Below are 14,217 nucleotides of genomic sequence, written 5' to 3' on the forward strand. Positions count from 1 at the left end.
TTATTTCATCTTCAATCACTCTGTGTGAATTAATCCTGAACAGTCCTTTACAATACTCCCTTGTGCAACCTCAATGTTTATTCAGGAGCAGAGTTCAGAGTGCTAAATAATGACATCCCAACTTCACTGGTTTGCTTCTTTATCACAATGATGAGCAGCAGAGTTAATTGGTCAATATAATTGTCATTTATGCCACCACCAGCAAACAGTGCATTCAACTTGCCTTTTACAATTCTCTGCATGTACAGCAGTGTTGTTGTTATTTCTATTCCTACCCTCATACATGGTTCAGAACCAGGTATGTCCAAGTATGGTAAATCCACCTGATACTAGGTGTGTAATCACAATACATGCTTCTGAGTAGTTAAATTCAGAGACCACAATGTTACATAAATCATCATTGACAATGACAGACAAGATTGCCTGAGACAATGTTTCAAGTCTATGTTTCTTTTAAAAAATTTACTATTCTTATTGAGATAAGCATAAATATATGATAACTGAATTATATGTCTTCAGAAATTATAAATCTTACTCTTATGCACTACCACATGTGATGTGTCGAAGACAAGTGCCTTGTTTTCAAGACTGAGAATCACCTACTTCTGCTCAGCAGTGATTCAAATTAAGTGGACATATTGCCAACATTAGTTGTAAAAATACTGCATTAAGTTAACCCTTGTGAACTACAACAGGATATTTATACTGTTAGACCTAAATCATATACTGCTGTCAACCATAATGTAAATAATACTGATGCAATAACAAGAAAAAGTAAGGTGGGCAAAGTGGCACTGGGGCAGGTTTTCTCTGAACACTTTGGTTTCCCCTGCCAATTCACATTCCACTGACTGCTCCACAGTCATAATCATCTATCATCTGGGGCTGGTACAATAGGCCAAACAGTTGCCAAAGCACCAAGTGGACTCAGTCTCACCCCACAAGAAAAAAAAAAAAGAAGATAAATCTTCAGGAAGAAATAAATGTAATTTCCAAAACAGAAGATTAACTTGGTAAATGACATGTCTGAAATATATGAGCTGTATTGTGCATCTGTTAAATAATATCATTCGCAGAGAAACATGGAATTTACTTAAGTTGTGGACTTACTGTAACTTCTGGAATATTTAAGTATCACATGCCTAGGCTATACCGTTTTGGCTATCAAACTTTTGCATCATTGTAATTACTAGACTTTGGTGATTCAGGTAAAAGTCCAGCCCGTGAGCTTGCTGTCAAGTCCATTAGTAATTGCTCATTGTCTTGATAATCCATTCCTACTGCAGCTTGCTGGGCACTAATTGACCTTACTAACCTCTGTATGAATCTGTCTTTCCTTTCTCTTTGTCTCTCAGACTTCAACCTTGTGAATTCATCCTCTGATGTACTGTCTGTACTTGAACTACCTATACTGACATTATCACCATCAGCATGGGGTGCTACTGTTGTGCTACTTTGACTGTCCTGTGATCCTATTTGGCTTGCACTACCAAGTCCAGAGGCATCATCATTTCTAAAACCAGGCACACTTTTCAGAGAAAGTATTTCTGGATAAGTCACATTTGAATGGGCTGGAGATGTTGGCACTGGAATTGCAGCAGATGCAGGTGCTGATGAAGAGAGAGGTGGGAAGTTCAAATGTCCTGTGTGAAAAGAACCTTTTGGGACAGCTACTGGTGCAGAGGCAGGTGGAGGGCCAATTGGTACAGGGAAGATTGTTCTGACATTTGGTCGCTGATCTGGTGGCTTTACGGATTGCACAGTAGATTGTTCATCCACTTCTTCTATGACCTGATCAGCTATTCTCATGCTTCCACCACCCACAAATTTTGAATGTAGACTGGCTGAGCTGTTACTCGTTGGGAGTTTTGGCAGAAGACCTCCTGAAACAACATATTACACCATACACTGAGTAATGAGGCTTATAGCATAAATAAGCAAATTTACTTCAACAAATTATCACACCACTTTTAAGAAGCACTTGATTTACCAGAACAATAGAACAGATTTTAATGAACACATAATCGATGAAATAAAATAAAATTAATTCCCCTTGATGGGTTACAGAGAGATAAAGCATGAGACAAAATCTCTGATAGGAAGTAATGTGTTATGATTGCCAGGGACGTATTCAGTACTTAGAACTATATCTCACTTATGTGCATTAACAATACAACAAAATCATAAGAGAGCCTCAGAAAAACCAGTCAGAAAAATGAACTGGCAGTCAGCTGGTGTCTTAATGGCATAGAATGCTTGATATTTCAAGAACACACTCGCTCAACATTTTCCATGCAACAGAAAATTGTTACACTTATAGCCCTCCTTTAATAAATCTTCTGTATGGTGTTCTAGAGGCTGTTTGTGAAATACTGCTAAAATGAAAGAAAATAACTACACTTCACCTTAACTTCACTCTTGTTCAAGAAAAGTACATTGGGATTATGAAATTACTCTAATTTCAACAATTTGAATGACATTTTCAATCTTCATACAGTTATTTGATGATATTGTCACACAGTATGTGTGTGATTATAGACAGGGTTTGGATTGATGGCTCGATTTATTGACCACTTATACACCCGACCTGGAACTACAAGCAGTTACAGTACCACTGCTAATTTCCACAAGACCGACTAAGCATTTTTCCAGCCTGCTGTGTCTTCAGCAGCCATTCCCTGGTAATGGCTTCTAACAGTGGACATTCTTCAGCTTCACGTGCTCAGGTCCTCTCTTCGCAGCCTCCCATGTGGAACTGCCTATTCTCACTAAGCTCCAAACCTCTCAGTTACAACATTTCAGCATAGACCACATAGAAAACAACCCATTTCCATTGTTGTAGTCCAACTGTTGCATTATTAAGAATCTGCTGCCTAACAACAGGAACGCGTTAACCAAGCCATTGCCCAGAAATGGTTGCTGTTTACAGAATCACTGCTTAGCAGCCGCTCTATATGTGACAATATAAACAAAAAAACATTACACTTCAAAGCCATCTTAAATATTATAAATATAATATTTTACTCATTTTAACATGTTCTGAACCACCCACCTCCATCTACAGTAACAGACGTCTGAGTCGCAGTTGTGTTAGCTGTGGGCCCTTCTCTGGAGAATAACCGCCGAAGAACTGATGTTACTGAACCCACACGATGCAGTGAGCTGGCCAGACTACCTGTGTTAATACTGGATGAAGAATCGGCAGACGCTATGCGGTCACGTGTGCTCACACGACTTATACTTCTCTTTGGACCAGCTGAGAACTGTATTACACTCTGTGCATCATCAGACTGCAAGACAATAAATGTTGAACTTACCATCTGTCACAAACTTCCTTCATATTAAATAAATGTTCTCTGTGGTTTGTGATTAGTCTAGGTTGTGACAAAATTTCTTATATGGCCTTGTATTCTTTGTATATGTTCAATATTTAGTGCCAGGCATGAACCAAATGAGAAATGTATATGCAGTTTTGATTAGGAAACCTGAATGTAAGAGATCACATGGGAGACCTAGGCATTGACAGAAAATAATTCAAAATTAATCTTTAAAAAATTGGGTATGGAAACATAGATGACTGAACTTGCTCAGAATATGGTCCAATGGTAGACTTCGTGAACATTGTAATAAAATTTTTGGCCCCTTAACCGATTTCTTAAGTGGCTGGATGATTATCAATTTCTGAAGTAAGATCCTTCACTGTGGAAACTAACAAATTATGCAGCTGTGCTTAAATTTATAGGGGATGGTTTTACACATTACAGCTAAAAGTTAATAATATTCCCTTCTCTATTTTCATTGCAAAGAAAATGCCACTACTTATTATAATATTTATATGGACATACTAAGAGTATTGTAAATGTAATTACATGGTAAAAACCTCACTTCATAAGTTCATAAGAAGAAACAAATTCTGATGCTGTATATACTGTCCATTTTACTTGTGACAGAAAAAGCCTTGAATTCTTTTCATATATAAAAACCTGATAAATAATATTCAATGATACTGAAAGATGTCCTTGGCTACAGCATGAAATTTCTCTGAAAACGTGTTAAAACTGCTAACTAAAAATAACTTTCAATCAGTTATCAAATTCCAACACAGCTCCCTATTTTTCTGAAGCAGTGCTTAAGGTTCAGTCAGGAAAAGAATGAACACAGATTATCCATTGCCCATCAGACCAGTAGCTACATCCTTTCTACATGCCTTCCACCACTCATAAATTTCCATTTGTACTGTGGCCTGATGTTACGAATTTCCACTGGCAAATCATGTAAATTTCATTAAGTAAACATCAATAATGCAGTAAACCATTCCATTCTCCTAAGGTAAGAAGACATGCCTGAGCTGTTATAATGGAGAGGAAATGCTCAGTGTAGACAGGGTGCAGTGGGGGGGCAAGGAAACAGCTTGAACTCCCCTGTGTGTGTCCATTCCTTCCCTGAGCAGACTGCAGATACACTATACAGTAAAACTTCTCTAAAGACCACTCCCATCTGAAGACCATATCTGTGTGGTATAGCTTACATTTTAGACCATTTTAGAAAAACAAACACCCTATTTGGAGACCACCTCTGTCCTTGACCAGTGACCATGCCTGGTTTTTACCAAACACTTTCTAAAGAGACATGACAGACACATTAGACAGCATGAAGACTTTAATCAGTTTGTTAAGTAATGATTTAATATCTTAATTTAATGAGTTGTGGGATATAATTAAGAACCTAGATGTATCAACAAATTTTGTACTTTTTAAAGCCAACAGACCAGTAGCGTATTGTACGAGGATCTATCGGAAAGTTCCCAGACTAGGTCAAAGAAGAAATGCTGGATTAATTTACTCAATTTTGGCTGCCATCTCCTTCAAAACAGTCTCCTTGGGAACGTATACAGCGATCACATTGTTTTTCCATGCTTCAGAACCACTGTGGAAGTCATTTTATTTAATGCTGTCAAGTAGCATTTGTAATTCCCTTTGGATGTCAGACACTGTTTCAAAACATCGCCCCTTCAGTTTCATGTTCAATTTGGGAAACAAAGCGAAATCACAGGGGGCTAAATCTGGCGACTAGGGAGGAGGGGAAGTGAAAACCATGCTGTTGTTAGTCACAAACTCTGTGGTTTCCAGAGACATGGGGGCAGGCATGTTGTTATGATGAAGGAGCCAGTTGTGGTTGCACCAAAGTTCTGGTCTTTTTCATTGCACATTTTCTCTCAGGTGCCAAAAAACATCACAGTGAAAGTCAGAGTTCACCCTAGTGTTAGGAGGAATAAATTCACATTGAACAATCCCTTTCACGTCAAAAAGAACAATAAGCATGCTCTCTGTTGAACTCCAGACTTGCCATGCCCTTTTTGCCCTTGGTGACTGTGGGCTCTTCCACTGTGATGATTGTTGCTTTGTTTCTAGATCATAACCATAAATACAACTTTTGTCACCCGTTACGATCCTAGAGATACTCATAAAAGTTAGGTCCTCATTATCCTTCTCTCATAGCTCAAGACACAGGTTTATGTGTAACTGCTTTTGGTTATTTGTCAAGAGTCAGGGAACAAACTTCCTGGCAATGCGGCACATGTTCAAATTTTCTGTTAAGATTTCCTGGCAAACTATATAACTGATCCAACAGTGTCTGAAAACTCATTGATTTTTTGGCTACTGTCTTTGTCGATAAGTTATCAATTTTTTCAACATTTTCTGTTGTTTTGCTGGTGCTTGGTCGCCCTGAACGTTCATCATCTTCAACTGACACTCGACCACCCCTGAAAAATGAATGCCATTTGAAAACCACTGTCCAGCTTAAAGAATGTTCTCCAAAAGCCTCATGAAGCATTTCAAGGGTTTTGGTAGCAGATTTACTGAGCTTCAGGCAAAACTTGATGCAGACACGTTGCTCGATTTTGCCATCCATAACAGACAAAACAAAACACAAAATCGAAAAAGCACTCATATAAAAACAATTGGTGTTCACAATGCAGTGTCACAGGGCAGACTGATGCAAAAGGCTTGTGGTTGCATGACCTTGGCCTCCCCCCTCATCTTCTTTCACCGAGGCAGTTACAGCAATAAAAGTCCAGGAACTTTCTGATACACCTTGTATGTAGTACATGTATATGTATGTTTTTTTTTTTAATTCCTAACACTTGACTGAAGTTACTTATTGCACCTGCTATTCATGTAGGGTAATATTAAAGGCAATAAATTCATGCAGCACAGTTGTTACAGAATATGTATGTATGGTGTTTGCTGCATTATGCTACCCAAATTCTCATCCATCTGACCCTGCCATCCACCCCTATAAAAGACCACTTATGGGCGTTGCAGTCGATGGTCTTATCAATAAGTTTCACTGTGTATGGCTGACTGGCAGATTTTTTTGCAGACTTACAGCATGATCAGCCAAATCATCAGTTTTGACTGATGAAGGCATAACATATTCAGCCGCTGACTTGGACACGTCAATGTTGGCAGTTGATGGCTGAGGATGTTCTTCCCGGAACTGCTCAGTTTCAACTGTGTAAGGCAACTGAACTGGGAACACCTCATCCCAGTACTGGTCCTTGATCAGTTCTGGGTGTTCATGATGCATTTCATCCACAATCAGATAAGACACCTGAAACATGTAACATCAGCTACTTCATATGTTTCTTTATTAATATTATTTAATAATGTGAAGTTTAACAGCCATACGTCATAACGTGTAAACATAGATTTCTCTCTAAATTCAAATTTTGAGATGTCTTAAAAATGGAAATCTAAGGGTTCATTTTCCTATCATTTTATTCTGTTTTTAATTTTTGTTCCTGTCTTTCCAAGTGCTCAAATGTTGACACATCAAACATATTTCCAATATACTGTGACATGGAAATCCATTGCTATGCAGTGCCCACAACACACATGCAGCCAACAATACTGGAGTAGTGTTTTCTCCGTATCCATGCAGCTTGCACATGTGCAATGACATCATACCACAATTGTGCTTAGTGAGCATGTGATGTATTTGCTGTAGCTCTGTGCAGAGAGTTTATAGGGGACAGCAAAGGTCGTAGCTGAGAAGCCATGAATCATACCTAGAAGCAGAATGAAGAGAGGATTGGCAGTTGAGAGAATTGAAGCAAGTCCAGGATAGTTCACTTGAGAGTTCAGATGAGGAGAATTCAATCAAAGAGAATTCAGAAGGCGGCTGAATAGCTGAAGTGTTAACAGACGCTGAAGACGTGATTTCATGTGTAACAGTTACAGTGATCTTGTAAGCATAAGAACTGATTGTAGAGAGGACAGAAATCAAAAACCCATCTTAAGACATTGATACACGTGAAAATATTCTTATAGTTTGTTTCTCTGTATAGTGGTTTCATGTTGCAAACAGATATTTAGTTTCTTCTTTGTTTTATTTTATCCTGTTTTTGTTTTCAGCTAATAAATTAACATTATCAGTCATGTGTTCCATTCAATTCAAGTCTCTCCCATTTCTCTTGAACTTTCCAAACTGCATGTTCTGGGTAATGTAACACATCACACTAATACATAAGGTAGTGGCAGGATTATAAGTATCATGACTTGACACAAAGCATAAAATGTTACAAATTATGATCTTACCAGCATAACTGAGAGATCACTTTTTGAGTCTAGCATAGATACATGTAACATCTGGACTGCTAGTAACATGTAGCTAATCCCATTCTCCCTTTCTTACATCCTCACTTACCTGCAGGTTCCTGTCTACCAGCCAATTCACTTCAAAATCATCATCATCTTCTCCAAATGGATTGATTAAACTCTCTGCCACTTTGAGCCACCCCATGTAGAAGAAGAACTAAACAAAAAACAAAGCAGATTTGTATATATAACTTCACATATTGAAATTTAACAATAACAATGGTGACACTCACTCAAGGGGCTGAGTCCTTCTTGAGAAGCTGCCAATTGTTCAGCTACTCAAGAACTTCCCAGCATTTTATGGAACCTAAAGGCTCATTACCGTGTTCACAAGATCTCTCCATTTGTGTCTATCATCATCCAGACAAATCCTGTCCATACCACCCCACCCAAAAAGATCCATTTTCATATTGTCCACCCACCTACGCCTTGTTCTTCCCAGTGGTCTCTTTCCATCTGGCTTTCCCACCAATATTCTATATGCATTCCTCTTCTCCCCCCATTGGTGCTACATACCCTGCCCATCTCATCATCCTTGACTTATACTTGGAGAAGAGTTCAAGTTATGAAGCTCCTCATTACGCAGTTTTCTCCAACCTCCTTTCACTTCATCTCTCTTTGGTCCAAATATTCTCCTCAACACCCTGTTCTCAAACACCATCAGTCTATGTTACTCCCTTAATGTCAGAGACCAAGTTTTACACCCATACAGAACCATAGGCAAAATTACAGTTTTGTATATTCTAATTTTTATGTTTTTAGGCAACAGATGAGAAGACAACAGGCTCTGGACTGACTGATGGCAAGCATTACCTGAGTTCAATCTCCTCTTAATTTCCTCCTGAATCAGGTTTTAATTTGTTATCATTGTTCCCAAATATCTGAACTGTGCCACATTTTCAAAGCATCTGTTACCTATCTTCATGTCACGATTTTGCCCTGCATTTTGGTGATGAGGCAGCAACATATACTTAGTTTTCTCTGTGTTTACTTCTAGACCAACCTCCTTACTAGTGTTAATTAAAGTTTGTGTGTTTTTCTTTATGGTACCTACGGTATATTATTACTCAGTAGATTCACATCATCAGCATAGACCAACAACTGATGTGTCCCATTTAATTTCAATCCCACCTGGTTTTCCTGGACCTTCCTAATGGTAAATTCTAAAGCAAAGTTGAAAAGTAGTGGCAATAAAGCATATCCTTGTCTTACATCATTCTTGACAGGAAATTTATCAGACAAATGTTTACCCATACAGACTTCACCATAGTTTCCAAACGTATTTTTTGTGGTGTCACATCCTTCATTGATGTTGCAGACATAAGCCTATTTTTGACAAAGCTGATCAACAGTAGAGATGGTACACATTATAGCAATATAAATTGTTCTTTCATTGGTTTTTATTAATACACACCAGCAGTGGGGTATTTGTGTCAACCATATTAACCGAATCATGACACTCAATCATCACTGTAGGAGCTTTGTAAATGCAACTGGATATAAGTTTTTGAAGCCTTCACAAGAAACATAATGGATTATGCTGCTGGACTTGAATGTCATGTTCCAACTTAAGGCCTCCCATTCACTTTGCCCTAAGCCAAAAAGAGATGAAAATCACTGGAAGCCAAGTCTGCACACTGAAAAGGCTGTTACAGTACATCTCAGCCTATTTTCTAGAGATTCATCCATTACAGCATATAAGGTCTGGCATCACAAATATTTGCATCAGTGACAGCAATGTGCAAGGCATCAGTTCTGGATAATTTGTTCAAGCAACACAGAAGATAAAAACACTATTATTAATCACTCCATAGAGCTCTCAAAGAATTACGAAACTGGAAACTCCCTCATTAACAAAAAACTTCATGACACACTGTTGTTCTGCTTCACGCCTCCCTGCTCCATTACCACTTTGAATAGCAATATAAAACAATTGATAGGCTTCTGCCACTAGACATCATTTGAACATGTCTGTGCCAAGTCTTGTCATTTCATTCAGAGTCCAAGAGTACAAATGAAATTCATTCCAAGATGTTCACTGCATTTTACCGAGAATTCTCTCTATGAAATATAATTGAAAAACACCAAATGAGAGCACCGCAAATAGTAAATAACAGATGGAAAGATATAACCTATCCATTAGTCATTCCACTTTTACAGGTCACATGAACAAAATATGGAAAAAAAGTTAATTAAGACAGATTTTAAAGAAAGATATCTTGGAAGACAAACTAATAAAGAACAGAATAAGATAGCATGGGGGCATAGTAAGAATGAAGAAAGAATCCCACAGAAGGTTCTGAACTTGAAACTGAAGGAAAATGCCAAAGAGGAAGACCCAAGATCAGTATGAGAACAAGAAGTTAAGAAAGATGTCACACAGAAGGAAGGAAGAATATGGAAGGAAACTAAGGACCAGAAAAAATTTTAAGAAACAGACAGATGGAGAGGCTTGATTGCTAGATGACCCACATTAAGAAGAAACAAAGAAGGAAGAAGATAAAAATGAAACACAATATAAAAATATGTAAGTTTTGAGGTTTTCACGGCGATGACAATGAATAAAGTCGTCNAAAACTAGTTTACTCATGTTTGACTATCCACTAACTCTTACATAAGTTCTCCTTGACTTCAGGGTACAATATCCTCATCCACAAATACAGATATTGGGAGCTCCCTGCACCCCATTATGTAGTAGGCCTACAGAGTTAGAATAATTTTTACCTGTAATGTTGTAAAGATGGGGAAGTACAGATCAACTGCGTTTCTATATTTCTGCAAATTTTCATCTACGCCCTCTACCCACTGCCGTCCCATGATGCATGTTATGAAATATGAGTACACAGCCAGTGTGACCACCTGGAAAACAAACAATGCAATGCTAGTTCTGTGAATAATCGATGTGCAGGTTTTATGGACCTTCATTACAAATAGTGAACTATGACATTACATCAGAATGTTAATCTATTACACATTCTGTACACATAAAATTAAATCCAGTTTCTATGTGAAATCTGAGGTTCTCACAGCGATGACTATGAACAGTACTATCTTCTGGGTAGTGACAGCATGTAATCTGGTAGATTTACCAACATTTCAGAGGAATATACTGCCTCCATCTTCAGTCTGGTAATGGGCACAGGCAGCCGTGAAGATGGGCACAGTATCTTCCACTAAAACATCAGTAAACTTCCACTAGACTACAAAGGCTCATATCAGGGTACCCTTTCTTTGTATGTGTTATTCCAAAACCTACAAGATGGATTTTATCTAAATTTGATATTAGATAACTCAAGAGACGAAGAATCTTCTTTTTTGCACAGGGATCAATTCAGCAAAAATAAAAACGTTTATGGGTCTCATTTTAAACGATAACAAAAACACTTTTTATTACACTGTTTTATTGACTCCAATAGAAAAAATGTACATTGTTACAACTTGGAATATCCACTTTATTGAGAATGCTTTTTAGCCTTTAACATGTTAATATCTGGCCACATTTGAGAAGCTGCAATACAGAGGCAGCTTTCTTATCTTTCACTGTCAAGCCAGAATCTTGATGTGTTTCTTCAAACACTCACCTTTCAAAATAATTTCTCACAAAAATATGTACTTCAAAAAAAGTTTGTCACTCTCACACATGGTTTCTGAGCACAGGAAACTTATCACCAGGCAAACAAAACTTATAGAAGTCAAAAAGTGTAACGTTGAAGTCCTCATTGCACTGTAAATCTGTGGTTTGGAACAGTTTTGATATTAATATCAAATGAATCTGAAAGCAAACTGAAAGCGGCCTCATGCTCTTGAAAATGTTGAAACTGAGAGCTAAATTCCTGTGGCAGAATCGAATTTCTCCAGCATACACCATAATGTCCGTTGGTTTCTTCACTTTTACAGTTGGGAAATGTGCCTTATCATTTGACTGTGACTGCAGTTCTCACAGCTGAAACTTAGTCTCAAATGCCGTTATTTTGGCAAACATCTCACTGATGAATTGGTTCATTCTTTGCAGAATGCTATTCAGTTCATGTAGGTATTGTGTGATATTAATGCAGAATGACAATCATACATCTAGTCATGTTCGGTAAGCTGTGAGGAAGATTTTCTCTTATATCCAGAAATAGATTTATTGCCAACTTTAAATCGTACACAAGTTTACACATTGTCCTCAACTCAACCAGTATACTTTTGAACAGTGCAGAACCTACCCATTCTCAGAATCCACATCACTCAAAAACTGTTTACATTGGTGATGGTTCAGCCCTTTTGATCTAATATAGTTACTGAGTTCTGTAACAAGTGAACAACAGTAGTCATTTCTATGGATTCGGTGCACAGATTTTCTTGATGTATCAAGCAATGGTTCACAAATAAATTGCAGCCAGTTCTATTTTCACAGCTTTCATAATAAGCAAAGAGAGGCCACTGTTTATTCTCACTATAGACAATATCCCATCTCTTACAACTCCAACTAACTTCTGAATTGGAATATTCAAATTTTGCAGCACATTTCTTGAGTTCATCATACAAATCTTCACTTGTAATAGCCCCTTTCATAGCCATTAGACAAGCTAATTCCTTAGTTGCATAAAATGCATTATCTTTTCTTCAAACAAAAATAGTAAATTGTGCTGTCAATCATATGCATGTTTTTGTTCATCCCCCCCCCCCACAAATGAAAATTTGTGGCGTTCTCTTTTAACTGTGGCATGCAAAATTTCCAAACCAAAGGATTCATATTTGGAAATTTGTATTATATGTTGCCGTACACTCTTCCATGTATTTATAACTAGTTTAATCTATTAGAGCATGCAAGTTCATATATGAAGACACAAAAATCGACTTTAACAAAGAAATTAAGCAACAAATAATTCATGTTACTATAAGTTGTATAATGAAGAAGTAATGAAAAGGAACTCAGTAGTAATTAAGACATATCTCCCAGTTCCTTTCTCTTCAAGTGGATGTGCATAACCAATTTGGGGGTGCATGTTGCTGGAGTATGATCTTGTTATAATGAACTTTGCAAGGAACAGTGGTGAAATTTACCTGTGTATATACCAGAGGCACACTGATGGAATCATAGCTCAGCAAAAGTCCACACTGTCCACGAAACTTGTTCAGTTCATCTATGATGGTCTTGACTGCAAAATCATCTCGTATCCTGCCTTCCTTTCTGGCTCTTGTCACTATACTAGCAGCCCACACAATGGGCAGCCAGTGTTTAGAATGCCCCGGGAACTTGGTGTTTAAGTCATTCATTATAGACTTCTCATTATCTGTAAGGAGGCCCGCTTCAACAAAGTGGTCCAATGTTGGAAAACGTTTTTTAACTTTTGGACTGTTCATGGTGAATATCATGGTTAAGCACAGGCAACAGTAACGCATAATTGTCCGACGCATCACACGCCCACGTTCATCCTGAAATGTAAGCAGAGTTCATGAAATATACTCAGTAGATGCTGAAACACAGACTTCATAGAAATAATAAATATCACATTAAAAATAAATAGTGACGGTAATAATACTTGTACTAAGTATATGTTACTGTCTCGTCACCAAAATGCAGGGCAAAATCATGACATAAAGGTAGGAAACAGATGTTTTGAAAATGTGGCACAGTTCAGATATTTGGGAACAACGATAACAGATTGAAACCTGATTCAGGAGGAAATTAAGAGGCGATTGAACTCAGGTAATGCTTGCTACCATTCATTCCAGAACCTTTTGTCTTCTCGTCTGTTGTCCAAAAACATAAAAATTAGAATATACAAAACTATAATTTACCTGTGGTTCTGTATGTGTGTGAAACTTGATCTCTGACATTAAGGGAGGAACATAGACTGAGGGTGTTTGAGAACAGGATGTTGAGGAGAATATTTGGACCAAAGAGAGATGAAGTGACAGGAGGTTGGAGAAAACTGCATAATGAGGAGCTTCATAATTAGAATGATCAAGTCAAGGAGGATGAGGTGGGCAGGTCATGTAGCACGAATGGGGGAGACGAGGAATGCGTATAGGATATTGTTGGGAAAGCCAGAAGGAAAGAGACCACAGGGAAGACCAAGGCGTAGGTGGGTGGACAATATTAGAATGGATCTTAGAGAGATAGGATAAATCTGGCTCAGGATAGGGACCAGTGGAGGGCTCTTGTGAACACGGTGATGAACCTTCGGGTTCCATAAAATGCTGGGAAATTCCTGAGTAGCTGCAGAATTGGCGACTCCTCCAGAAGGGCTCAGCTCCATGAGTAAGTAAGTAAGTAAGTAATTAACAATACTTGTATTATAAATAAGTTTCTTAGACAAAGCTACCTTTTATTATACGATAGTAAGGTAAGATGAAGTTGCCTGTGTGCTTGAAGAGTTAAGCACTACATTGTATGTGGAAGATAAAGCAAAGTTGTCCCTGTGCTTAATTAGTTAAGCTCTATGCCATGAAGTCATGAGAACACTGTATCTGGAAGATTAGTGTAATGAGACGTTAATAAGAATATTATTACTGAGGAATGAATGATGTTTAGTACCGCAGGTCAGAACAGCTAAGAATTCTAGGA

At 37.9% G+C, this 14,217-nt stretch overlaps 1 protein-coding gene across 1 annotated transcript in view; it reads right to left on the reverse strand.

The window, feature by feature from the left end:
- Nucleotides 1–921: 921 nt before the first annotated feature.
- The window catches only part of LOC111862764 (bestrophin-2), a 62,069-nt gene continuing 48,773 nt past the window's right edge, over nucleotides 922–14,217 (reverse strand). The window contains exons 4-9 of the mRNA XM_023848422.2: nucleotides 12,711–13,082; nucleotides 10,386–10,520; nucleotides 7,711–7,818; nucleotides 6,391–6,615; nucleotides 3,053–3,290; nucleotides 922–1,883 (exon numbers count right to left, since the gene is read on the reverse strand). Coding sequence (XP_023704190.1) covers nucleotides 1,165–1,883; nucleotides 3,053–3,290; nucleotides 6,391–6,615; nucleotides 7,711–7,818; nucleotides 10,386–10,520; nucleotides 12,711–13,082 — 1,797 coding nt within the window. The 3' untranslated portion in view covers nucleotides 922–1,164. The remainder of the gene's footprint in view (nucleotides 1,884–3,052; nucleotides 3,291–6,390; nucleotides 6,616–7,710; nucleotides 7,819–10,385; nucleotides 10,521–12,710; nucleotides 13,083–14,217) is intronic.

This window comes from Cryptotermes secundus, unplaced genomic scaffold (genome assembly GCF_002891405.2).
Source record: "Cryptotermes secundus unplaced genomic scaffold, Csec_1.0 scaffold5, whole genome shotgun sequence".
In the NCBI taxonomy this organism is placed as follows: domain Eukaryota; kingdom Metazoa; phylum Arthropoda; class Insecta; order Blattodea; family Kalotermitidae; genus Cryptotermes; species Cryptotermes secundus.